Source organism: Mobula hypostoma, chromosome 1 (assembly GCF_963921235.1).
Source record: "Mobula hypostoma chromosome 1, sMobHyp1.1, whole genome shotgun sequence".
Taxonomy (NCBI): domain Eukaryota; kingdom Metazoa; phylum Chordata; class Chondrichthyes; order Myliobatiformes; family Myliobatidae; genus Mobula; species Mobula hypostoma.
In genome coordinates, this window is record NC_086097.1 from 211,095,470 (window position 1) to 211,122,816 (window position 27,347).

Sequence of the window (27,347 nt, forward strand, 5' to 3'; positions counted from 1 at the left end):
TTCTTAAAAACATAGATGGGCTGAATCAGTACATTTGCAGATGACACAAAGGTTAATGGAGCTATGCAGAGGGCTACACTGACATAGCAAGATGTACGTCAGTTACAGATACAGTGGAGAAATGGTAGTGGAGTTTCATCCAAGCAACCGTGAGGTGTTGCACTTTGAGAGACAAATGTAAAGGGAAAGTATACTGTTAACAGCAGGACCCTAAAAGCACCGACATACAAAGAGATCTTGGGGTCCCAATCCACAGCTTAGTGAAAGTAGCTATACAAGTAGATGGGTAGGGGGGTAAACTAGGCATAGGACATGTTTCCCTTCACTGTTGGGGTATCAAGTATAGAAGAAAGGAAGACATGTAGCAACTATATAAAACGTCAGTTAGGCCGAAATTGGGAGCACTGTGTGCAATTCCGTCTGCCCCATTACAGGAGGCTTTGGAAGGTATGTACAACAAAGGAGAACTTGAATAAACTTGGGTTGTTTTCTCTGGAGTATATAAAGTGAGGGGAAACAGGATAGGTTTAGAAAATTATGAGAAGCATAGATTGAGAAGTAAAATCAGTAAGAATATTTTCTCCAGGGAAGAAACGTTAAACGCTAGAGGACTTGCATTTAAAAATAAAAGTGGGAAAGTTTAAAGAAGATGTAAGGGCAAGTCTATTTTTATGCACGGGGTAAGTGCCTGAAATAGGCAGGCAGGGGCAGTGGTGGCAGTAGATACAACAGTGGCATTTAGATAGAGACATGGATATGCAGAGAATAGCGGGATATACATTCAGTGGCCACTTTACCTGTAAACCTGTTCATTAATGCAAATATCATGCCACAGTAATAATGCATAAATGCATGCAGACATAGTCAAGAGGATCAGTCGTTCAGATCAAATATCAGAACACAAAAGAAATATGATCCAAGTAATTTCGGCCACGGAAAGATTGTTGACGTTAGACAGGGTGGTGTGAGCATCTCAGAAACTGCTGATCTCCTGGGATTTTAGTGCACAACAGTCCCCAGAGTTTACAGAGAGAATGGTGTGAAAAACAAAAAACATCCAGTGAGCCAGAGGTCAGAGGACAATGGCAAGACTGGTTCAAGATGAAGGGAATGTGACTGCAACTCAAAAAAAAACTGGTTACAACAGTGGTGTGCCGAAGAGTATCACTGAATGCAAAACACATTGAACCTTGAAATGGATGGGCTACAGTGGCAGAAACCCTCTAACATACACTCAGTGGCCACTTTATCAGATATAGACTGTACCTCATATAGCGGCTATTGAATAAACAGTCAATCATACACAGAAGAGATTTAACATCATGTTTGGCACAGAGATTATGGGCTGAAAGGCAAGTCGCTGTGCTGTACAGTTCTATGTTCCACTTTTTAATACTACAAAAACAGAATATGTTCCTGTGCTTTACTATTCTATTGTTCAATAATAAAAATACCAGATGAATATAAACTTTTAACTTTTCCTCATTTTAACTTGGAACATTAACTCCTTTTCTCTCACTATAGGTATCACTTGATCTACTAAATATTTCCAACATTTTAGCTCCAAGAAATTATCAAAGTACATATATGTCACCATATACAACCCTGAGATTTTCAGATTCAGGTTCACTATGATAACCAGCATCTGTCATGAGTTTTGTTCACTTAGCAGCAGCAGTACAATGCAAGACATGATAAATATAGAAAAAAATGAATTACAGTAAGTATATATGTATACTAAATAGTTAAATTAAAAATAGTAGTGCAAAAATAGAAATAATTTTAAAAGTGAGATAGTGTTTATGGGTTCAACGTCCATTTAGAAATTGGTTGGCAGAGGAGAAGAAGCCATTCCTGAAACACAATGTGCGCCTTCAGGCTTCTACACTTCCTTCTTGACGTTTATAATGACAAGAGGTCACGTTTTGGGTGATGGGGGTCCCTAATAATGGACAGCACCTTTGTGAGGCATCGCTCCTTAGAGATGTCTTGGATACTGTGGAGGATAGTACCCATGATGGAGCTGACTAATTTCTTAGACATTCACAGCAAATACCAAGAAACAACAGAATCAATGAAAGACTACTCACAATCAAAGTGCAAAAGGCAACAAACTGTACAAATACAAAAAGTAAAATAATAATAAATAAATAAGCAATAAGTTTCAAGAACAAGAGATGAATAATCCTTGAAAGTGAGTGCGGTTAGTTCTGTGTTGCGGTGAGTGAAGTTAACACCACTCGTTCAAGAGTCTGATGGTTGAGGAGTAGTAACCGTTTATGAACCTGGTGCTGTGCATCCTGAGGCTTCTGTAGGTCCATCCTGATGGCAGCAGCCAGAAGACAGCACGCCTTTGACAGTGGGGGTCCTTGATCACAGATGCTGCTTTCCTGTGACAGCACTCCAAAAGGTGAGGCAGTGCTCAAAGGTACGGCAGGCTTTACCTGTGATGAATTGGGCTGTATTCATTACTTTTTGTAGGCTTTTCCATTCAAGATTATTGGTGTTTCCATACCTGGCCAAGATGCAACCAGTCAATATGCTCACCACTGCACATCTATAGAAGTTTGTCAAAGTTTCAGATGATATACTGAATCTATGCTAACTTCTAAGAAAGTAGAGACACTGCCGTGCTTTCTTTGTAATGGCATCTACATGCTGGACACAGACAGATCCCCTGAGGTAATAACACAGAGGAATTTAAAGTTGCTGACCCTCTCCACCTCTGATCCCCTGCAGAGGATTGGCTTACGGACCTCCGTTTCCCTCCTCCTGAAGTCAATAAGCAGCTCCTTGGTCTTGTTAACACTGAGAGAGAGGTTGTTGTGGGGCACCACTCAGCCAGATTAGGCCAACCACAGTGGTGTCGTCAGCAAATCTGACTAAGGCATCGGAGCTCCGCTTAGCCTCATAGTAATAGTTGTAAAGCAAGTAGAGCAGGGGCTAAGCACACAGCTTTGTGGTGCCCCTGAGCTGATGGAGATTGTGGAGATGTTGGTGTCAATCTGAACTGACTGGGGTCTGCAAGTGAGGAAATCAAGGATCTAGATGCACAAGGAGGTATTGAGGCTTGGGTCATGGAGCATATTGATTAGTTTTGAAGAAATGACAGTATTGAATGCCGAGCTGCGATCAATGAAGAACACTCTGATGTACACATCTTCACTGTCCAGATGTTCCAATGTTGAATGAAGAGCTAATAAAATTTCATCTGCTGTTGACCTTTTGTAATGATAGGAAAATTGGAGCGGATCGAAGTCACTGATCATGCAGGAGTTGATAGATTTCATCACCATCCTCTCAAAGCACTACACCACAGTGGATGCAATTGTTAATTTTGGTTTACAGCTTTTGCACGTTTTTGCTCTTCAAATGTCTTTTATAATGATCCATACATGAACTGTGTTATGTATCTAAAATAAAACTTAATATCTTTATCAATGAAATGGGAGGGCAGAAATGAAATTTCTAGTTTTACATGTGAAATATTAACCTGTGTTTCATTCCACAGACACAGTCTGATCTGCTGCACGTTTCCACCAAGTTTCCAGCATCTGCAGGTTTTTTTTTGATTAATGAAACGAAAGGTACCAGGACAAGGAGGAGTTTAAGACTTGCATTTGAAAGATAAATAAGAGCAACTCCGAGGCCACAAAATCAGTGTTAACAAAGGTGAACTGACACATTAGATTAAGGGATTAGTCAGTCAGTAGCAGATAGTCAAGGAGATTTTTCAGGGGACAAAGATAAAGATAAGCTTTATTTGTCACATGTACATTGAAACATTTGACAATCATCGGGGGATCAGAGGTGGAGAGAGTCAGCAACTTTAAGTGCATTATTTGCATCAGATCAGTGAGGATTGTGCTGAGTAGCCCACAATTGTTGCCATTCTTCGGCACCATTATGGCATGCCCACAAAACACTAAACCTAAATGCACATATTTGGAATGCAGGAGGAAACTGGAGCACCCAGATTAAGCCCACACTGTCACCGGGAGAACATACAAACTCTTACAGACAGCAAGAATCAAACCGCGATTTTACAGCTGGCACTGAAAAGCAGAGTGCACTAACCACAACGCTACCATGCCACAAAGAAATGATTTAGCCGTCTGATAGTGAAGGGAGATCTCACTATCCACGGTTAACCAAAACCGTCAAAGATAACATCAAGCTTAAAGAAAAAGGACAGGATTGTGCAAAGACAGACAGCAGGCCAGAAGAGTGGATTGAAGAATGAACAGATCAGGGCAGTCTGCATAATGCTACTACAGAGCCAGCCACCTGGGTTTAAGTCCCGCCACTGTCTGTGAAGAGTTTGCACGTTCTCCCCGTTCCCTTCAAGTGCTCCATTTTCCTCCCACATTCCAAAGACACACAGGTTAATACAAACATTTGTAGATTAATTGGTCACTTGGGTGGCGTGGGTTCATGGGCCGGAAGGGCCTTTTACCGTACTGGGTCTCCAAATAGAAATAAATAAAACTAAAAATAATAAAAGGATTAATAGGGAAGCAAAATATTAGAACATGAAATAAGAGCAGCCAGTAACAGAAGTCCAAATAGCAATAGTTTCTATAGATACTTAATAGAGAGAAGAGTTAACAAATTGAGTACCGGTCCTATAGAAAGTGAATTTGATGATACTGAAAAACAAGAAGATGGCAGGTAATTTGCAAACATGTTCACTGTAGGGAATAAAAATTATATCCCATTAACAAGGTGGAGAGGAAGGGAGGAAAGAACACAAGAAAGTCACAATCACCAGGAAAGTGATATTGAATAAATTGTTGGATCTAGACACAGAACAGTGCAGCGCAGGAACAGTCTATGTGGTCTATCACAAGGCCAATCTAAACTACTCCCATCTGCCTGAACGTATTCCATAGCATACTATTCACTGTCTGTTCATATATCTGTCTGAATGACTTTAAAATATTGCTATCGTATGTGTTTCTACTACCTCCCCTGGCAGTGCACTCCAGGCACCATCCACTCTGAACAACAAGCTGGCCTCTCAAATCTGCTTTCACATTTTGGGCCAGGCGTGACCTGTACAAAATAGACGGGTTGCACTTGAATCCGAGGGGGACCAATATCCTGGCAGGGAGGTTTGCTAAGGCTTTTGGGGAGAGTTTAAACTAGAATAGCTGGGGGATTGGAACCGAACTGAGGAGACTGAGGAAGGGGCAGCTGGCTCACAAATAGAGACAGAGGAAGGGGTGGTTAGCATCAAAAAGAGACAGTGCTAGAGGGAGGAGAGTCAGGTGAAAGGGAAGGGATGCGCTCAGACTAATGGTTTGAGATGTGTCTATTTGTGGCCATTACAGAGACCTGGATGGCTTAGGAGCAGTTATGGTTACTTAGAGTGCCAGGCTTTAGATGTTTCAGAAAGGACAGGGAGGGAGGCAAAAGAGATGGGGGCATGGCACTGCTGATCAGAGATAGCGTCACAGCTGCAGAAGAGGAGGAAGTCATGGAGGGATTGTCTTTTGAGTTGCTGCGGGTGGAAGTTAGGAACAGGAAGGGGTCAATAACTCTACTGGGTGTTTTTTTTATATAGACCACCCAATATTAACAGGGATATCAAGGAGCAGATAGGGAAACAGATTCTGAAACAGTGCAGTACTAACAGGGTTGCCGTGATAGGGGATTTTAATAGGGATTGGCAGCTCCCTAGAGCAAGGGATTTAGATGGGGTGGAATTTGTTAGGTGTGTTCAGGAAGGTTTCCTGACACAATATGTAGATACGTGTACAAGAGGAGAGGCTGTACTTGATCTGGTATCAGGAAATTAACCTGGTCAGGTGTCATTTCTCTCAGTGGGAGAGCATTTTGGAGATAGTGATCACAATTCTATCTCCTTTACCATAGCATTGGAGAGGGATAGGATCAGACAAGTTAGGGAAACGCTTAATTGAAGTAAGGGGAAATATGAAGCTATCAGACAAGAACTTGAAAGCATAAATTGGGAACAAATGTTCTCAGGGAAATGTACAGCAGAAAAGTGGCAAATGTTCAGGGGATATTTGCGTGGCATTCTGCATAGGTATGTTCCAATGAGACAGGGTACAGCAGGTGTACAAAGGCTGTTGTTCTAGTCAAGAAGAAAAGAAAAGCTCACGAAAGGCTCAATAAAACTAGGCAATGATAGGGATCTAGAAGATTATAAGGCGAGAAGGAAGGAGCTTAAAAATGAAATTAGGAGAGCCAGAAGGGGCCATGAGAAGGCCTTGGCGAGCAGGATTAAAGAAAACCCCAAGGCATTCTACAAGTATGTGAAGAGCAAAAGGATAAGACGTGAGAGAATAGGACCAATCAAGTGTGACAGTGGAAAAGTGTGCATGGTATCGGGGGAGATAGCAGAGGTACTTAATGAATACTTTGCTTCAGTATTCACTATGGTAAAGGATCTTGGCGAATGTAGGGATGATTTACAGCGGACTGAAAAGATTGAGCATATAGACATTAAGAAAGAGGATGTGCTGCAGCTTTGGGAAAGCATCAAGTCGGATAGTCACGAGATGTACCCCAGGGTACTGTGGGAAGTGAGGGAGGAGATTGCTGAGCCTCTGGCAATGATCTTTGCATCATCAATAGGGACGGGAGAGGTTCCGGAGAATTGGAGGATTGCGAATGTTGTTCCCTTATTCAAGAAAGGGAGAAGAGATAGCCCAGGAAATTATAGACCAGTAAGTCTTACTTCAGTGGTTGGTAAGTTGATGGAGAAGATCCTGAGAGGCAGGATTTATGGACATTTGGAGAGGCATAATATGATTGGGGATAGTCAGCATGGCTTTGTCAAAGGCAAGTCGTGCCTTACGAGCCTGATTGAATTTTTTGGATGTAACTAAACACATTGATGAATGCAGAGCAGTAGATGTAGTGTATATGGATTTCAGCAAGGCATTTGATAAGGTACCCCATGCAAGGCTAATTGAGAAAGTAAGAAGGCATGGGATCCAAGGGGATATTGCTTTGTGAATCCAAAATTGGCTTACTCACAGAAGGCAAAGAGTGGTTGCAGACGGGTCATATTCTGCATAGTGCCTCAGGGATCTGTTTTGGGACCCCTTCTCTTTGTAATTTTTATAAATGACCTGGATGAGGAAGTGGAGGGATGGATTAGTAAATCTGCTTATGACACAAAGGTTTTGGGTGTTGTGGATAGTGTGGAGGGCTGTCAGAGGTTACAGCAGGGCATCGATAGGATGCAAAACTGGGCTGAGAAGTGGCAGATGGAGTTCAACCCAGATAAGTGTGAGGTGGTTCATTTTGGTAGGTCAAATATGATGGCACAATATCGTATTAATGGTAAGATTCTTGGCAGTGTGGAGAATCAGAAGGATCTTGAGGTCCGAGTCCATAGGACACTCAAAGCTGCTGCACAGGTTGACTCTGTGGTTAAGAAGGCATAAGGTGCATTGGCCTTCATTAATCGTGGGATTGAGTTTAAGAGCAGTGAGGTAATGTTACAGCTATATAGAACCCTGGTTCGACCCTATTTGGAGTACTGTGCTCAGTTCTGGTCACCTCACTACAGGAAGGATGTGGAAACTACAGAAAGGGTACAGAGGAGACTTACAAGGATGTCAGTTATGATCTCCGGTCAGAATAACACCCCACTGCCACTATCTTCTGTCCAAGCCAATTTTGCACCCAAATTACTAATTTACCATGTGACTTAACTTCCTGGATCAGCACATCTTCAAGGGCCTTCTCAAATGCTTCACTAAAGTCCATGCAGACCACATCCACTTTGTTACTTCATCAAAAAACAATCAAATCTGTGAGAGGGGACCTCACGCACACAAAACCACGTTGATGATCTCCAATGACTTCATGCCCTTCTAAATGTAAGTAAATCCCTTCTTCAACAATTTCCCCAGCACTGCTGCAAAATTTCACTAGCCTGTAACTTCCTGGATTATCCCTGTTGCCATTCTGAAACAAAGGAACAATACAGCCAATTCTCCAATCTTCTGGAATCTCACCTGGGGCTGAAGAGGATCCAAAGACCTCTGCCAAGGTCCCAGCAAATTTTTCTCTTGCCTCCTTCAGTGTCATAGAAATATGTTTCACGGACTTACCAACCATAACATTTTTCAATGCAATTCAATTCTTCTCTTTAATATCACATACCCCAATGGGAGGTACTCATTTAGGGGTTTATCCATAGAGCTAGAGGACACGTGTAAATTCCCTCCTTTGTCTTTGAATGAATCCAACACTTTCCTTATTTACTTCCCTTACTTCCCTTACTTTTAAATACATATAAATACTTTGGAGTTCTCCTGTGAGCTAATAGGCCCCTGTATTCCAAATTATTTGATCTTAAAGTACAAAACCTGCAAGTGAGGTAGTTGATGCATTGATTATAATCTGTCAAAGTTCCCTAGATTTAAGGATGCCATTCAAATGGGAAGCAGAAAATGCAATTCATTGATTCAAAGTGACACAGAAAACAGAATACTATAGGCCAATTAGGTTAATATCCGCCATATCAAATATTAGAAATTTATATTAAAGACCATATAGCATGCTACTTGGCAAACAATTGTGGTAACCATGGCAAGAAAATATGGTTTAGTGAAATGAAACTATGGTAAGTTTATTGCAGTTCAGTGGAGGTGCACCATGAATATACAGAAGTGAGACACAGCAGCTATTGAGTGGTATCCTCGTGCTCAACATCTGTAAGACGAAGGTATTGATTGTACACTTAAGTAAGGGAAAGTCGGGAGAACACACACCAATCCTTACCGAGCTGTCAGCAGTGGAAAGGGTGGCCAGCTTCAAGTTCCTGGTTGCCAACTTCACTAAAGATCTGTCCTAGGCACAACATATTGATCGGGCATGCCAACAGCTACATTTCATTAGGAGTTTGCAGAGCTTTGTATATTACCAAAGACTCTAGCAAATTTCTAAAGATGCACCAAGGGGAGCATTCCGATTGGTTTCATCTCCTTCTGGTATAGAGGCGCCAATGCACAAGATCTGAGAAAGCTGCTAAGGGTTGTAAACTCAGCCAGCCACATCATGGACCAGAGCCTCCCCACCGAGGGCATCTTCAAAAGGCGATGCCTCAAGGTGTCAATCATCATTAAACACCTTCACCATTTAGAAGGTGCCTCTTCCCATTACAACCATTAGAGAGGAGGGCACAGTAGTCTGAAGACACACACTCCATATATTAAGGAACAGCTTCTACCCCTCTGTCATCGGATTTCTTAATGGTTTATGAACACTTTCTTACTATTTTCTCTTTCAGAACTACAGTACGTCTTAACAAATATACATTACTATAACTTATATAATTTTATGTATTGCTGTCACAAAACAAAAAATTTATGACATATGCAAGTGATAATTTAACTTGACTCTGAGCTGCGAGGAATAGGAAGCCAGTGGGTGCATTATCCTTAGACTTTCAGAAGGCACTTAATAAGGTGCTGCATCAGAATCAGGTTTATTATCACCGGCATGTGACGTGAAATTTGTCAGAAGTTATTGCGGAAAATAAATGCTTGTAGTTAAAGCAATAACCTATTAGTGTTGGTAGAAACAGGCAAGAGTTCAGGAGTGCAATGATCTTTTGCTCAGTGGTAAATGTTACAAATGGGATGCCAGAGTCCTAATTGCCAGAGTTTAGAAGTATATTGGAAGATTTTAAAGAAAAAAAACAAGATCCTGAGGAGTCTTAACAGGGTATCTGTGTAGAAGAATACACAAAATGCTGGAGGAAATCAGCACGTCAGGCAGCATCTATGGAGAGGAATAAACAATCTACATTACAGGTCAAGACCTTTCATCAGGACTGGAAAGGTGAAGGGTCTTAGCCCAAAATGTCGACCGTTTATTCTTCCCCATAGATGCTGCCTAACCTGCAGAGTTCCTCCAGCATTTTGTGGTATGTTACTCTGGATTTCCAGCATCTGCAGAATCTCTTGTGAGTATCTGTGTAAAGGATGCACGGGCATAAATCTAGAACTCAGTGCCATCGATTAAAAATAAGGCACTTCATTCAGCACCCCCCCCAACCTTAAGGTAGAGATAAGCTTTATTTATGACTTTCTCTCTTCTTCAAATGTCTATGTACGGTCTTTGAACTTTTAAGGAGACAGAGAGTTAGACAGATATGATAATAAGATGGCAACTACCTTAATTCATATCCCCATTCCAACATGTCGAGCCATGGCTTCCACTTCTGCCACGATAAGGCCACCCTCAGGGTAGAGGAGCAACACCTCATATTCTGCCTAGGTAGCCTCCAAACTGATGGTGCCTTCCAGTAACCTTTTTGTTTTCTCCTTCCCTCTTCTTCTATTCCCTACTCTGGCCTCTTACCTCTTCTCGGCACCTGCCTATCACCTCCCCCCGATGTACCTCCTCCTTCCCCTTCTCCCACGTTTCACTCTCTTGTCCGATCAGGTTGTTGCTTCTCCAACCCTTTACCTTTCCTACCCACCTGGCTTCACCCATCACATTCTAACTTGTCCTCCTTTCCCTCCCCAATCTTTTTTTTTATTCTGGCGTCTTCCCCCTTCATTTCCAGCCCTGATAAAAGGGCTAAGGCCGGAACGTCATAGACGTTGCATTTTGCTCTGTGTTCCTCGGGATTTCCAGCATCTGCAGAATACGATAATGAGGGTGGAGGTGGTAGTGAAAGGTTATCACCAGGATATGAAAATGTTCAATTTACAACAGATCAGCCATAAATTTGTTAAATAGCAGAACAGCTTTGAGGTTCTGAGTGGGCAAGTCCTGATCCCAATTAGTATGCAAGACCAGTGGCGCACAAACTCTGGGATGTACTGTATAAATCAAAAATTAAAACTGTGGAGCACCAAGTAACATTTTGCACAATAACCGTGTAATTTTTCGGCAGTCCTGAAAACAAACCACCTTCTTCATAACTATCCAACTTCTTGAGGGCGACGGTAGTTTAAAATCGGGAAATGTTTGAAATTCTAAGGTTACGAATTCTATTCGTGACCGGCATTACTTACCACTGGAAACAGTTTACGATCATACTTACACATCTCCTCCAGGAATGAAAATATATTTACATCTTAATAAAAAAAAACACTCTATCACTCAACATATCAAGATTTCAACATAAAATCCAGACGGAGCATTCACTGTACACACCCCAAAAAAAAATATCCCCGCATTTCATTGCTCCAGCCACACCGCCTTGTTGCACCCCAAAACTCACCTGTATGGATGGAAATGTATTTTTAATTAAGTGATACATCTTTTGATGTGATAACAGATCTCCATTGGTGAGCATCTCATTTGCCCCTTCTTTAGTTTTCCCTTTGCTTTTCCCGTGGAGCTCGCCCTCTTCCATCACTCGCTTCACCTCTTTCCCTCCCCGGACGGTAGCTTCTACCGACAATGCCAGCAGCTCTCTCAGATCGATCCTGTCCGTCCCGGGCAGTTTTCTGAAGATGGCGATCCTGCCAGCCAGAAACCCCGAATAGAAATGATAGAGCACTCCGACAGCAAGCAATGCGAACACGGCTACGCCGAGCGGAGACAGCCGTATGCCCATAGGAGCCATGGCCGTCAACAAGCCGCTGCCGTGCAGACAGAACACCCCGGGAGCTGACGGCGGCTGCTGGCGAACGTGGCTCGCCGCAGGGATTCTGTCGTCCTGGAGCCGGATTCTGGTACGCGAGCCCCAGGCTCCACGGACCGAAGCGCCGATGGTTCGCAGCCCTCGCCGCTGCCACCGTCAATCAGCCGTTACACTCGCTCTTGCACCTTGCAGCTGCCGTTCCTGGCCACGTCCTCTATCGGTCATAGGGTAAAGGTGATACAACTACTTCTGGGTCATCAAAGTCACTTTACTTCGGTGCCAGGGGCTGCAGGTTAATGGTCCTGAATAAGAATTATCCCTGCACGGGCTTAATTGGTGCTTATATATTATTTAGGGAGGGGGTGCAAAGGGAAGGTTTGGAGTAAGGCCTATCTTTTTGTGGTTTGTGGACTGCACATTAGAGCTCGTTCCGAAAGTTTTTTGTTGGGCGTGATATTCTTTATACAAATTGAATAGAGCGTGCCTTTAATTAAGATAATGCCCAAATTTGAGGTAAAGATTTTTAATGGGTGATTTTAGGCGTACCTACATACATTTGCCTGCATAAATCAAAAACGAGCAGGAACATATTTTAAAACAACAGGAATTCTGCAGATGCTGGAAATTCAAGCTGAAGCACCTTCAATTACTCCAAAAGACAGAGGTTTGGTAAAAATACTGAAAGGCTTTTATTCGCTGTACAATACAACGTCCACAATGAGTGTCTGCCCCTGGACTGAGGGAGAGGGGCAAGACAAACACCTTTATCCAGGACTCTGTGGGAGGAGCCACAGGGGCAGTCAGCAGAGGGGTGTGTCCAGACAGGTAACTGAGTTACAACATATATACATGGTTTACCACACAAGCAACACACATCAAAGTTGCTGGTATACGCAGCAGGCCAGGCAGCATCTCTAGGAAGAGGTACAGTCGACGTTTCAGGCCACCCTTCCTCAGGACAGGAAAATGTTTACCAAAAGCGGGGGCGGGGAAGGGAAACAATACTGTAAATCTGTAATAAGGGAAAATGCTCTAAACGCAGCATATCAGACAGCGTCTGTTGAGAGAGAAACAAAACTAAAGTTTCAGGCCAATGGACTATTCCTTGATGAGAAAAGTTATAGAGAAAGTGAAGAGAGACTGAGAGAATAAACACAGAAGTCTCTAATAGATGGTGATCAGATGAGATTAAGTACTCTAAATAGGAGATGAAGGTCGTGATTCCAATGGTAATCCTGGAGGAGATAGAAATGAGCACCATCTTGAGGAGCACCTCATCTTCAAATATGGCACCAACAGATTTCCTGATACAAAGCTAAATTGCCAATGTCACGTAATTAGTCTTTTCAGCCATGCAGGCCACATTTAAAATATTTACTTTGTTTTCTTTACAAGGATAGAGTCATCTAACACATCCACACTGAATGTGGGCATCCATCCGTACTAATTCCTTAATCTGACTTTTGGCTCATAGCACTATTCATGCTCATCCACACTTAAAAAATGCCGTCAGCTATTCTGCTTCCACCACTCTCCAACTGTTAACAACTATGGGTCAAGGGTGAAAGGTTGAAAAATTAAGAGGAGCCTAAGAGGAATTTTTTTCACTCAGAGTGATGCGAGTGTGGAACGAGCTGCCAACATTTAAGAGAAGTTTGGATAAGTGCATAGGGAGAGTGATGGATGCCTATGGTCCAAGTGTGGATTGATGTGAGAAAACAGAATAACAGTTTTGTATGGACTAGATGGCAGAAGGGCCTGTGTCTGTGCTGTAATGCTCTATGACACTCTTAGGGTGAAAAAGGCCTCTCTCAGATCTCCTCTAAGTCTCTTAAACCTTAGTCTAAATTGATATTGTCAAGTTTTATTCAGAGAGTCATAAAAAAATCAAGCACAGAAACAGGCCCTTCAGCCCATCTAGTCCATGCCAAACCATTTTAGCTGCCTATGCCCATCGAACTGCGCTGGGACCATAGCCCTCCATACCCCTACCATCCACGTACTTATCCAAACTTCTCTTAAGCATTGAAATCAAGATCTCGTGCACCACTTGTGCTGCAACTTGTTCCACACTCTCACAAACCTCTGAATGAAGAAGTTCAGAATCTAATATCACTGGCACATGTCGTGAAATTTGTTGACTTTGCAGCAGCAGTACTATGCAATACATAATACTGGAGGCAAAAAGTCTGTGAATTGCATAGAAACATAGAAAACTTACAGCACAATACAGGCCCTTTGGCCCACAAAGCTGTGCCAAACATGTCCCTACCTTAGAACTACGTAGGTGGCAGACATCCCACCTCTCCCAGAAGTTCCAGGAGTCTCCTACATATTGATAGTGGCTCCCTGACGCCCGCAAATTATATACAATATCCCGGAAATCAATTTTTTGAGAGGGAGAGAAAGAGGATGAGGAAGAGCAAGAGCATCCTGAATGGTCTCTCTTCATGCTAAGCAGACCTATCAATTTTCTTTGTGGGCGGGCTTTACAGTCGACCTCAAAAATAATGACAGTGTTGCTCGCTGCACTGTTTGCAACAGTGACTTTCCTATTGCTCATGGTGGGTTAAAATGTAAAACACAAGTTGAGGTGAGTTTAACAGGTGTCATTCATTCATTAGCATAGCTAACGTTATTTGAACTAGCTAGCTAGCTGCTAAGGAGCTACACTATTGATGTCCTACGTGACAAGGCCAAACACCCTGCAGACTTGGTTAAAATTGTAATAGAATAGAAAAACAACTCCATGATAATATAATATAAGTACATCTTTTAATGTCACATTTTCTTCGTATACCCAACTTGGTTTACAGATTAGACAAAATCACTAAATAAAGTATTACATACACCCTTGGAGGCCGACCGGGGGTGGGGGGTGGGGAATGGGGAGGCAGGGGTGCTACCTTCCTGAAATGAGTTTTTGCAGGGTGGGATGTCTGCTATAGCCCTCTATTTTTCTAAGCGCCATGTAGCCATCCAGGAGTCTCTTAAAAGACCCTATCGTTTCCGCCTCCACCACTACCGCCGGTAGCCCATTCCATGCACTCACCACTCTCTGCGTAAAAAACTTACTCCTGACATCTCCTCTGTACCCACTATGGTAATACAGTAATAGTAATCTGGTTATAGTCCCAACCAACCTCATTGGAAAAAACCTGCATGCATTTACCCTATCAATACTCTTCATAATTGTATAGACCTCTATCAAATGTCCTCTCAATCTTCTAGATCCCAAGGAATAAAATCCAAACCTATTCAATGTTTCCTTGTAACTCACGTCCTCCAGTCACAGCAACATACTTGTAAATTTTCTCTGTACTCTCCCAACCTTATTTACATCTTTCCTGTAGGTAGGTGATCAAAACTGCACACAATACTCCAAATTAGGTCTCACCAATGTCTCATACAACTTTAACATAACCATAAGACCATAAGATATAGGAGCAGAATTAGGCCATTTGGCCCATTGAGACTGCTCCACAATGTCATTATGGCTGATCCAATTTTAATCTCAGCCTCAATATCCTGCCTTCTCCCCGTATCCCATCATGTCCTGTCTAATCAAAAATCTATCAACCTCTGCCTTAAATATATATAAAGACTTGGGCTCTACAAATACCTGTGGCAAAGAATTCCATAGATTAACCACTCTCTGGCTAAAACAAAAATCTTCCTCATCTTAGTTCTAAAAGGATGCCCCTCTATTCTGAGGATGTGTCCTCTGGTCTGAGACACTTCCACCACAGGAAACATCCTCTCCACATCCATTCTATTCACAATTCTTTTTTCACAATTCAATAGGTTTCAATGAGGTCACCCCTAATTCTTCAGAATTCTAGTGAATACGGTCAGAGAGCCATCAAATGCTCTTCATATGACAAGCCTTTCAATCCCAGAATCATTTTCATGAACCTGCTTTGAACCCTCTCCAGTTTCAGTATATTCTTTCTAAGATAAGGGGCCAAAACTGCTCATAATACTCAAAGTGAGGACTCACCAGTGCTTTATAAAGTTTCAACATTACTTCCTTACTTTTATATGCTAGTCCTCTTGAAATGAATGCTAACATTGCATTTGCCTTCCTCACCACAGACTCAACATGCAAATTAACCTTTAGGGAATTCTGCACAACTCCCAAATCCCTTTGTGCCTCAATTTATTGTATTTTCTCTCCATTTAGAAAATAGTCAACCCTTTCATTTCTTCTACCAAAGTGCATGACCATACACACCAGACACTGTATTCCATCTGGCATTTCTTTGCCCATTCTCCTAATCTACCCAAGTCCTTCTGTAGCTTCTTTACTTCCTCAAACCACCTGCCCTTCCACCCATCTTCATATTGTCTGCAAACTTTGCAACAAAGCCATCAATTCCATTTTCCAAATCATTGACATATAAAGTAGGAAGAATTAGTCCTAACACAGACCCCTGTGGAACATTACTAGTCACCAGAAGCCATCAGAAAAGGCTCCCTTTATTCCCACTCTTTGCCTCCTGCCAATCAGGCACTGCTTTATGCATGTTAGAATCTTTCCTGCAATACCATGGGCTTATGTGTGGCACCTGTCAAAGGCCTTCTGAAAATCCAAGTACGCAACATCAACTGATTTTCCTTGTCTATCCTGCTTGTTATTTCTTCAAAGAAGTCCAACAGATTTGTCAAGCAGATCTTCACCTGAGGAAACCATACAGACTACGGCCTATTTTATCATGTGCCTCCAAGTACCCTGAGACCTCATCCTTAATAATCGACTGCAACATCTTCCCAACCACTAAGGCCAGACTATCCTGCCTATAGTTTCCTTTCTTTTGCCTCTCAGCCTTCATGAAGAGTGGAGTGACATTTGCAATTTTCTAGTCTTTGGGAGACATTCCAAAACCTAGTGATTCTTGAAAGATCATTACTAATGTCTTCCCACCTCCAGTACTCAATAGTTTGATTTATGAAAGCCAACATGCCAAAAGCTTTTCCTGACGAAGGGTCTCGGCCTGAAACGTCGACTGCACCTCTTCCTAGAGATGCTACCTGGCCTGCTGCGTTCACCAGCAACTTTTATGTGTGTTGCTTGAATTTCCAGCATCTGCAGAATTCCTGTTGTATGCCAAAAGCTTTCTTTACAACCCCATCTACCTGTGACACCACTTTCACTGAATTATAGACCTAGAAACATAGAAAACCTATAGCATAATACAGGCCCTTCAGCCCACAAAGCTGTGCCAAACATGTCCTTACCTTAGAACTACCTAGGCTTACCCATAGCCCTCTATTTTTCTAAGCTCCATGTACCCATCCAGGAGTTTCTTAAAAGACCCTATCGTTTCCGCCTCCACCACCATTGCCGGCAGCCCATTCCACACACTCACCATTCTCTGCGTAAAAAACTTACCCCTGATATCTCCTCTGTACCTACTTCCAAGCACCTTAAAACTATGCCCTCTCGCACTTGCCATTTCAGCCCTAGGAAAAAGCCTCTGACTATCCACACGAACAATGCCTCTCATTATCTTGTACACCTCTATCAGGTCACCCCTTATCCTCCGTCGCTCCAAGGAGAAAAGGCCGAGTTCACTCAACCTATTCTCTTAAGGCATGCTCCTGAATCCAGGCAACATTCCCAGATCCCTTTGTTCTACCACACTCCTCAGTACTCTACCATTCAGTCTCTGATAAAAGAATAGATTTCTTGCAGTATGTCTTAACGCCACCCCAAGTAATTTCTTTTTTTGTCATCTGACAAGAACCTAACACATACTGTCTGGTTTTATCTCTCTTTGGACTGATAAATAGGCTCTACTTGTCACATTTCCTCAAAACCTTTGACTCTCAATCGGTGTAGGTTAGAATAACTAATTGATTTGTTTGACTGGGTGCTTGAAAGATAAATTTAAGTATGGACTTACTGCACTTGGATTCTAATCCATTACAACAGTGAAAAGCAATTACTCCAAGAGTGCCCAGCGATTGTTGTTTTGGGACATTGGAGGCCTTCCCTAACTTATAAATGCCTAACGTTTGTACAGCTGTTACATACAAACAAACATTTGGAAGACTAGCACGATGAATTTGCCAGCAGCTCTGGGGCAGCCAGGTGGGTACTCGATTTGCACTGCATTTCTGGCTTGCAAACTGGTTGGGTTATGAACATTTCACATGAACAGAACCCTGAGCAGGACCTGTGTCGCACTTTACATGAATATGTTATGCAAAGCAGTGACACAAGCTGTATTCTAATCCGAACCAGAATAGGTGGACCTGGTTTACATTCATGCTAAACTTTTAAAAATCCTAAAACTGAATGTAGTCTGACTTGGTTTCTGATGAAGTGTCTCGGTCCAAATCATCGACCATTTATTCCCCTCCATCATCATCATCATGGCTTGGCTTCGCAAACAAAGATTTAGGAAGGAGGCTGCCCACGTCTGCTGCAAGCTCGAGGCCAATACACGACAGGCAGATCTGGTCACAGCGGCTGCAAGGGAAATTCTGTTCTGGGTTTGGTGCTGCTGTGTCACGGTTCTTCCTCCTTCTCCTTTTGTCCTCAGTGCCAGCCCTGCATGTGTTCTCGAAGGAGGAGACAGACTGGTGAATGGTGTGTTGCCAGGCCTCGCGATCAGAGGCTAGATTAGACCGCTGGCAATGATCAATGTGACAGGCACCAAGGGATTTCTTCAGAGAGTCCTTGTACCTCTTCTTCGGTGCCCCTCTGTCATGGTGGCCAGTGGAGAGGTCGCCATACAGCACAATCTTGGGCAGGCGATGATCCTCCATCCTGGAGACGTGCCCCGCCCAGAGCAGCTGCATCTTCAACAGCATGGCCTCGATGCTGGTGAGCTCCGCCTGTTCAAGGACTTCGATGTTGGTGATGAAATCCTCCATAGATGCTGCCTAACTTGCTGTGCTCCTCCAGTATTTTCTGTGTGTTTATCAAGATTTCCAGCATCTGCGGAATCTCTTGTGCTTATGGCTTGCTTCCAGTCCTCATCAGATGATCAGAGGTGCAGAGGGTCAGCAACTTTAATTTCATCGTGGTTATTATTTCAAAGGATCTGTCCTGGGTCCAGCATGTAAGTGCAATTATACAGAAAGCATGGCAGTGCCTGTGCTTCCTTAGGAGTTTGAGAAGATTTTGCATGAACATCTAAAACTTTGACAACCTTCTATTGATGTGTAGTGGAGAGTATAGTGACTGGCTGCGCCACAGCCTGCCCTTGAATAGCAAATCCTTCAAAAAATAGTAGACTTGGCCCAGGTCATCATGGGTAAAGCCCTCCCCACCCTTGAGCACATCTACACAAAGCATTGTCGCAGGAAAGCAGCCTCCATCACCACCTAGGACATGCTCTCTTCTCACTGCTGCCATCAAGAAGGAGATACAGGAGCCTCCGGTCTCACACCACCAGGTTCAGGAACAGTTATTACCTCTGAACCATCAGGCTCCTGAACCAAAATTGATAACTTCACTCAAATGTCCCATCACTGAATCGTTCCCACAACCAATGGACTCACTTTCAAGGACTCTTCATCTCATGTTCTCAATAATCATTGCTTGTTTATTTATTTTTACTCTTTCCATTTTTGTATTTACACATTTTGTTTCTTTTGCACACTGGTTAAATGCCCAAGTTGGTACGGTCTTTCATTGAATCTTTTCTGGTTATTCTCCCGTTATGGATTTGAGTATGCCTGCAAAAAATGAATATCAGGGTTGTATGTGGACACATATATGTATTTTGAACTTTGAACCCATTATAGATTTATTGTAGTCCTCTCAAAATGAATGCTAACGTTGAATTTGCTTTCCTTACCACTGATGCAATCTGCAAGTTAACCTTGAGGGAATCTTGCACAAAGACTTAAGTCCCGTTGCACCTCTGATGTTCAAGTTTTCTCCCTGTTTAGAATAAAGTCTACACCTTTATTCCTTCTGCCAACGTGCATGACCATACACTTCCCTGTGCTCTATTCCATCTGTCACTTCTTTGCCCCATCTCCCAATCTCTCTTAAGTCCTTCTGCAGACTGCCTGTTTCCTTAGCACTACCTGCCCCTGCACCTATTTTCGTCATGTAAACAAACTTGGCCGTAATGTCATCAATTCTGCCATCCAAATCATTGACATATGACAATACCCTCTAAACTACTTATCCATTATCCTAAAACTGTTCCATCTAATTTTATACATCTCTGTTATGGTGAAAAGTTTACTACTAATTACCCTATCTACATCTCTCACAATTTTGTAAAGCTCTATGAGGTTTTTGCTGCAGTGCTCAATTGCATGATGTCAGATTTTATGTAAACATGACCAGAAATATATAATTATTAAAATGAAACTAAATTGAATGAGTGGGAAAGCCCAGGGTTGGTTTTGTTACACAATGCAATAGTGCTCAACTTTAATACTGAGGTTTCTAAACCAAGAAAATGGTTGAATTCAGAAGAATTGGTTCAGAAATGATGGTCAGTCAAAACTTGCATGTAGGCAGACCAATGGCTGCTAAAGTTCAGAACAAACTTGAATAAAGTACTATACATCATAAGGAAAATGCCTGTGTATGAATTTCAATGTATAGTTCATTTTAATTGTGTTTGCCTTACTTGGCATGAGATGAAGTTAGCACACAACAACTTCCCATTTTAATCAATTTGGTAATTAATATACCAAAACAAGCTTTGCATATTCAACAATGCATATCCAACAGATTGGATTATAGAGTTGATATATTATCAGTGTGAAATGAGACTAGGTTGAATGATGTCACAGGGATGGGTAGATATCTTTCACCAGGAAGCATTGATCTTAGCACCCAATAAGTAAAAGAGAACTGTTATTTCCTATCTCCAACAGTTCCAATCAAATGGAACTTTAGCAAAGATGGTGTGAAATATTCACTAAATAACCCATCTTTTGTATCTCTTATTTTTCAGAACTAACAAATGAATAGAACATTTAATGAATATTTCTGTATCATAACCTTTCTTCAGCTGTGGCCTTATCAATTTAATGATCTACAGCTCTATCACTTATGCATTAGCAGTAAAGATCAATCATGCATTAATTCATTTATTCAACACTTCATTCATGTCTGCGACAGCAAAGGAATTCCCTTTATGGTTCTTATATTAATAATTGCTCTGTTACGACTATGCTATGCTGGATCCAATAAAATGTGATGGAGATTTTTGATAAATATTTCCTGAAGCGGTTTCATGCAAAGCAAATACTTAAAAGAGAATGGTTTCATTAATTTTAATTAAGGTATCCACAATAATGACAATGCTTTCTGTACATTTGGATATAAAGGTGCATTCATTCTTCAGTTTTGATTTTCTTACTTCAGACATAATTTCCGACTTCAAGCCAACAGGAACTTGGACAAATATAAACTACAAAGAGTAACTACTGCATTAACAAAAGAAGTACAAACCATTTTCAAAAAGGAGAATGCCATGACATTAAGAATTTGAGAGACAATATCTTCTGCCATACTCCTAGCATTATGTAATAACATTTATTTTGACACAGTGCCAAAGGGAAGTCCTAAATCTTACATAGGTAATGAAAGGACACAGACATGTGGTTCCAGGACTGAACTCCTGAAACATCTCAAAAAACAAATTTATTGTAGACATCGCTTTCCAAATAAAGATCAGATGATGATGATTCCAAAAAGTGCCCGGGAACATGGCACCATTTCTTCAGCACAAACCTCACCTAAGGAAGTGATCTAGGTGAAAACCAGTTCAGGGCTGATGGGGTGATTGAGAATGGGAAGGTTTTCTTATGGAGTTTTTGATATGTTTGAACTAGATGGACTTAAGAACTTGTTCTAATGCTGATGTTTCAATGCAAGTAAAAGTATTGTGCATTTCCTTTCTACACATTCCATAGTTCTAATATACTGACAACCCACAAAATGTTCTCTGTTACACAAATTAAATCCTTCGTACTTTTAAATTATTGTGTTATTGTACAAGTTTGTTTCAAACAAACATTATCACCCTCACACACACAAAATGTTCTCTGTTACACAAATTAAATCCTTCGTACTTTTAAATTATTCTGTTATTGTACAAGTTTGTTTCAAACAAACATTATCACCCTTATGATCAATTTTACAATTGAATTTTCAAAACTCAGAGAATTAAAGATTTTATCAGAATTTTAGTGTTTTGGCAAAATCAGCTACCAAGTCCAAATATTGGCGATTTGTAATCAGGACTGGAAATGGGAACATAGAAAACCTACAGCACAATACAGGCCCTTTGGCCCACAATGCTGTGCCAAACATACCCTTACTTTAGAAATTACCTAGGGTTACCCACAGCCCTCTATTTTCCTAAGCTTGATGTACCTATCCAGGAGTCTCTTAAAAGACCCTATCGTATCCGCCTCCACCATGTCGCAGGAAGCCCATTACATGCACTCGCCACTCTGTGTAAAAAACTTATCCCTGACATTTCCGCTGTACCTGCTTCCAAGCACCTTAAAAATGAACCTCTCATGTTAGCCATTTCAACCTTGGGAAGAAGCCTCTAACTATCCACACGATCAATGCCTCTCATCATCTTATACACCTCTATCAGGTCACCTCTTATCCTCCGTCACTCCAAGCAGAAAAAGGACGAGTTCACTCAACCTATCCTCATAAGGCAACATTCTTGCAAATCTCCTCCGCACCCTTTCTATGGTTTCCATGTCCTTCCTGTAGTGAGGCGACCAGAACTGAGCACAGTACTCCAAGTGGGGTCTGACCTGGGTCCTATATAGCTGCAACATTACCTCTTGGCTCCTAAAATCAATCCTTATATTCTAATGTGAGCTTGGTATACAAGGATTGTGAGCAAAAAGAGAAAATACTAGAAATACTGAGGAAATAAGGCAGAGAAAAAAATAAAACAAACTGCTGGAGGATCTCTGTAGTTCAGAGAATCAGGGAGGCAGAGGGAAGATCGTCATATCAGGTCAAATACATGCTTCAGGACATCTGCAATCTCTTGTGTCTCCAGTGGAGAAAATATGCTAACATTTCAGCTCATAAGTTGTGATGAAAGATTATAAACTGGTTACAGCTCAGGGTCTCAGAGTTCAGAGTTCAATTCCGGAGCCATCTGTCAGAAGTTAGTACATTCTTTCAGTGACTGCATGGATTTCCTCCAGAGGATTTGATTTCCTCCCACATTTTAAATATATACAGGTTAGTAGGTTAATTGTTATTGTAAATTGTCCTATCATTAGGCACGGGTGAAGAAAGTGCGCATGCGCCGGTCGTGAATGCAGCCTGTTACAGCCGTTCCAATCAGTATTCTTACTTTTTAACTTAAGTTACTTTTTGTATTTTTTTTCCTCACGGTAACACGTGGAAGCTGCACCCTCTCTAACATGCTGGTAGAGAGAGTTTTATTTGGGTTTTTAGCGCTGGAAATAGTTGCATTCTGACATGTCTCAGTAGCGGGACAGAAGCATGGTCACATTGTTCATTCCAGGGACCAACTGCTTGCACTTATGCCAGCCGGTTTAGTGAGCAGAGCGGCGGACACCCCTTCTGAAATCTGGAGGAAAACACACAGAGGATGCAGAGGGGGATGTTACGTACCCCGTAACTGGGTTGCCAAACCAGCAGAAATGGATCACTCAGTTGGAGTCTGGAGTACTAGAACTAAGAAAGTTTTATTAAAGAGACAAGCAACACAGTAATCGAAAGGATAATAAATGCAACAATTCAACAATGATAACCACACATGTACACAGAATTAAGATAACAGCACCAATCAAGCTCTATCGTTGTCTAGGGGTTAAATGACCAATTTCAAAATGACTCAAAGTTCAGTCCAGTTTGTAGTTCAGTTCGCAGTAATCGTTGCCATGGCGATGGACAAGGTGGGGGGAGAGAGACAGAATGGGAACAACTGATCATTCAGCACAGCTTCACTCACAGACCAGCGGGATGGCTCACAAACAGCTTTTGGGCAGGTCCTTGGTGATGTCACCTGAGGTCACCGACTGTGACCCCTCCTCCAGATGCGGTCGATCCTCTGCAGTGAACCCGGCACCCAGGCAAGGGCGGACACACACCGGGTTCCCGCTGATCGTACCTTTCCACCCTTGTCGTTGTCTGGGACTTCTCACCCACTCGTGAGAAGCGCACCGCTTCCAGGGTCTCGTTACCTCGGGTGGCGTGTGTGTCTGTCTTAGCGAACCTGTCCCTTTTTATCCCCCTGCTGGGGTATCGCCTGTCCATCACTTCAAACAGTTCAGGGCTCAAAGGGGGGAGCCGCTCCAGACAGCTCTTCCTCCCACATCCCTTCATTACACATCTCCAGACGCTGCTCCATTGTTCCTTATCTCTCCTTCCCCTGAGGGCAGGTGGCAGACCAACTGCTGATGCCACTGATGCTAGCCCAGGCCAGCAAACATCTTAATTTTATGTGTATTCTCGTAACACTTCCCCCCTTTAAGGATTTTTACCGGGAGGTAAAAATTACAAACATGACTACATTATCTGATACCTACACAATATACATCTTTAACAGTTATTTAGCTAATACAGAGAATTTGAAGCTGTCAACACCTTGACAGACAGTCATCACATTTTCTGTTCCTTTTACACGTGTTATTAATAATCCCTTAGACCAGGCTCCAACTCAGCAAACTTCATAGTGGCCAAAAACACTGATGAATTGCGACCAATGTAACCTCTCATTTGGTTTTTGTCCCGGACCACAACAACAAGGGTCGTCCCATTCCGACTCAATTTTCTCTCGCAAGGGCTTAGTAGGAGGGGGACGGGTATTGACCGCAGAGTTATTGCAAAACTTCCTGCAGTACCCCACCATCTCCAAGAGCCTTCTGAGGGCCCTCTTGTCTGTCGGGGTTGGGAGGTCAGCGATAGCCTGCACTGTAGCTTGCATCACTGCCAGCTGCCCCTGTGTCACCACAATTCCCAGGTAAGTGACTCTCGTGTGGCCGAATTCATTTTTTCCAAGGCTCACTATCACGCTGGCTTCAGACAGCCGTGTTAAATTGCCAATACACACCTCTGTGTTCATCAGCCCTTTAGTCACTGAATTACTCAAAAAATATGGGTGTTGTTTGCTTGGCCGCCCTATTGTAACAGACATAACCCAACGTCCCAGTTCTTTGCATTTCCTCGGGACAATCGAACACATGGGTGCGAGTCGTTTAATTACTCCTTCGGGGATTAAGGGAGAGACCTTATCAGTAGACCTGGCCAAAACAATAGCCTTCTCCCATCTGACCGATCCCATCCTAATCTTTTCAAAATGGTTTTTTCCTCTTATCAAGGGGCCCCTAGCTTCATTGATTTCCACGCTAACACCGACTAGGTTTGTTAGCATATCAAAAGCCGGTGACCGTCTCAGTTCGCGTCGGTCATGATCAATAACATTTTTCCCCCTGGGCAGCCGGTAACTCTCTTTCATGATTCCACCAACTGTTTCCTCCAGCACCGCAAAATGTCCACCGGGGGGTACCTCGTGGGCCATGTTAAAAACCTCATCCCCATAACTCTTTTGCACCACCCCCCACTCCTCATCTGCGGATGCTGTACTTGATTTCCCTTTCTTCCTTAGCACTTCCTCATCCGCACAATAGCCTACTAGTTCCCTTGTCAAGGCTGTGTCAGAGAGAGCTGTCTCGGCCAAAACCATCAGCCCCTCGTCTCGCTCCTGCGTCTGCACAAATTCTTTCCTGGCTACTGCTACGTCCGTCCCAGCTCCCTCACTACCTCTTATCTCACTACACCCTGTCTCATACAAGGTTGGCAGAAATGTTTCAGCCAAATTCACCATCGCGGGCGGGGCCTCCATGCTGGCAGGCTGACCCGTCAATCTCACGACTGGGAACACGATCCCTCCGGCGATGTCATTACCGAGCAAGACTTCCACGTCTTTCATCGGTAATTCGGACCTCACCCCAATCGTGACTAGTCCAGAGACCAGGTTGCTCTGTAAATGTATCTGGTGCAAAGGGACTGACTCTGTCCCTTCCCCAACACCTTTGACCTCTACCTCCCCAGTCTGGGTCTCTGAGCTAAACTCTAATACACTCTTCAGTATTAGTGACTGACACGCTCCCGTGTCTCTCCAGATCCGCACTGGAACTGGTTTTAACCTCTCCTTCACTGACACCAGTCCGGCCGAGATAAACCTCTCGCGCCCTTCCTGGACTTTTTCAGACCTGTCCTTCCCTAGCGGTTCGCTTAACAGCTCGATACAGCCATTCAAAATTTCCGCTTTTCCTTTCCCCGTCTCCTTCCTTGGGGCAAAGCACCTGGACGCAAAGTGTCCGACTTTCCCACAATTATAACAGACGACCCCAGGAGACTTCCTACCAGACTGCTCCCGGTCTACCTTATCCTTTTCACTAGTCCCCGGCTTACTTTCTGACTTTTCCGGCGGACTCTCCCCGCCGTCCTGACTACCCTTCTGGTAGCCTTTACTCGGGGCAACCTTCATTTTATGCGTCAACGCATACTCATCCGCTAACTTAGCAGTTGCGGCTAACGTGGCTGCCTCTTTCTCATCGAGGTAGGGTCTCATACCCTCAGGGACACAACCTTTAAACTGCTCAATCAGAACCAGTTGCAGCAGTCTGTCATAATCCCCCTCTACCCCTTTCGAGGCGCACCAACGCTCACAATATGTTTGCATCTCACGAGCAAACTCCAAATACGTGCGGTCCCACCGCTTCCTCGCATTCCGGAACCTCTGCCGGTATGCCTCCGGGACCAACTCATAAATCCTGAGGATGGCCTCCTTCACCACCTCATACTTCTGGGCATCTTCCGCGGATAAGGCGGAGTAAGCTTGTTGGGCCTTCCCTTTCAGTACACTCTGAAGTAAGACAACCCACTTATCCCTCGGCCATTCCTGACTTATGGCCACTTTTTCGAAATGGAGAAAGTACCGATCCACATCGGTATCGTCAAAGGGGGGAACCAGCCTAACCTCCTGGGTCGCCCAGAACCCTCCACCTTGGTTCGGCACGAGCCCCTGCTCGGCCCTTATCTTTAACTTCTCCAGCTCAAATTCCCTTTCCCTCTGTTTCTCCTCTCTCTCCAACTGTCTGTCCCTCTCTCTCTCTTCTCTCTCCAACTGTCTGTCCCTCTCTCTCTCTTCTCTCTCCAACTGTCTTTCTCTCTCTTGCCTTTCTACCTCCTTCTCTCTCTCCCGCCTTTCTAACTCTCTCTCTTTCTCCTGCCTTTCTAACTCTCTCTCTTTCTCCTGCCTTTCTAACTCTCTCTCTTTCTCCTGCCTTTCTAACTCTCTCTCTTTCTCCTGCCTTTCTAACTCTCTCTCTTTCTCCTGCCTTTCTAACTGCCGTACCCGGAACTCGTGCTCGAGTCTCAGTTTTTCAAGCTGTACCTGTACCGCGTCTCCAGCAGGTTTTTCAATAGACACCTCCCCCAGCTCACCTTGGGGAAACACACCTTTAGATACATAGTGCTCTACAATAGCTCTGTGTATCTCCTCTCTCCTCATTGTCGACTTCACCTTAGCAAGATTCACCCGTTTTGCCACAGCTATCAATTCCGATTTCCTGGCATCCTCTAATGCCTCCAAGGTCGGCGCCTTTATAAATTCCTCAACCTCCATTTCTGCTGTTTGTCTTTTCTTTCTTTCGGGAATTTTAACCCAATCAATTTACTCCGTCCCAAATTTAGCGTTCAAAATCGCGGACGAGAACCCCACTTATGTTACGTACCCCGTAACTGGGTTGCCAAACCAGCAGA

The 27,347-nt window shown here is 43.1% G+C and overlaps 1 protein-coding gene across 1 annotated transcript in view; it reads right to left on the bottom strand.

The window, feature by feature from the left end:
• bpnt2 (3'(2'), 5'-bisphosphate nucleotidase 2) overlaps window positions 1-11,793 on the bottom strand; it is a 53,742-nt gene extending 41,949 nt beyond the window's left edge. Inside the window, exon 1 of the mRNA XM_063063926.1 lies at window positions 11,222-11,793. Within this exon, the coding sequence (XP_062919996.1) occupies window positions 11,222-11,569 (348 nt within the window). The 5' untranslated portion in view covers window positions 11,570-11,793. The remainder of the gene's footprint in view (window positions 1-11,221) is intronic.
• Window positions 11,794-27,347: the final 15,554 nt, after the last annotated feature.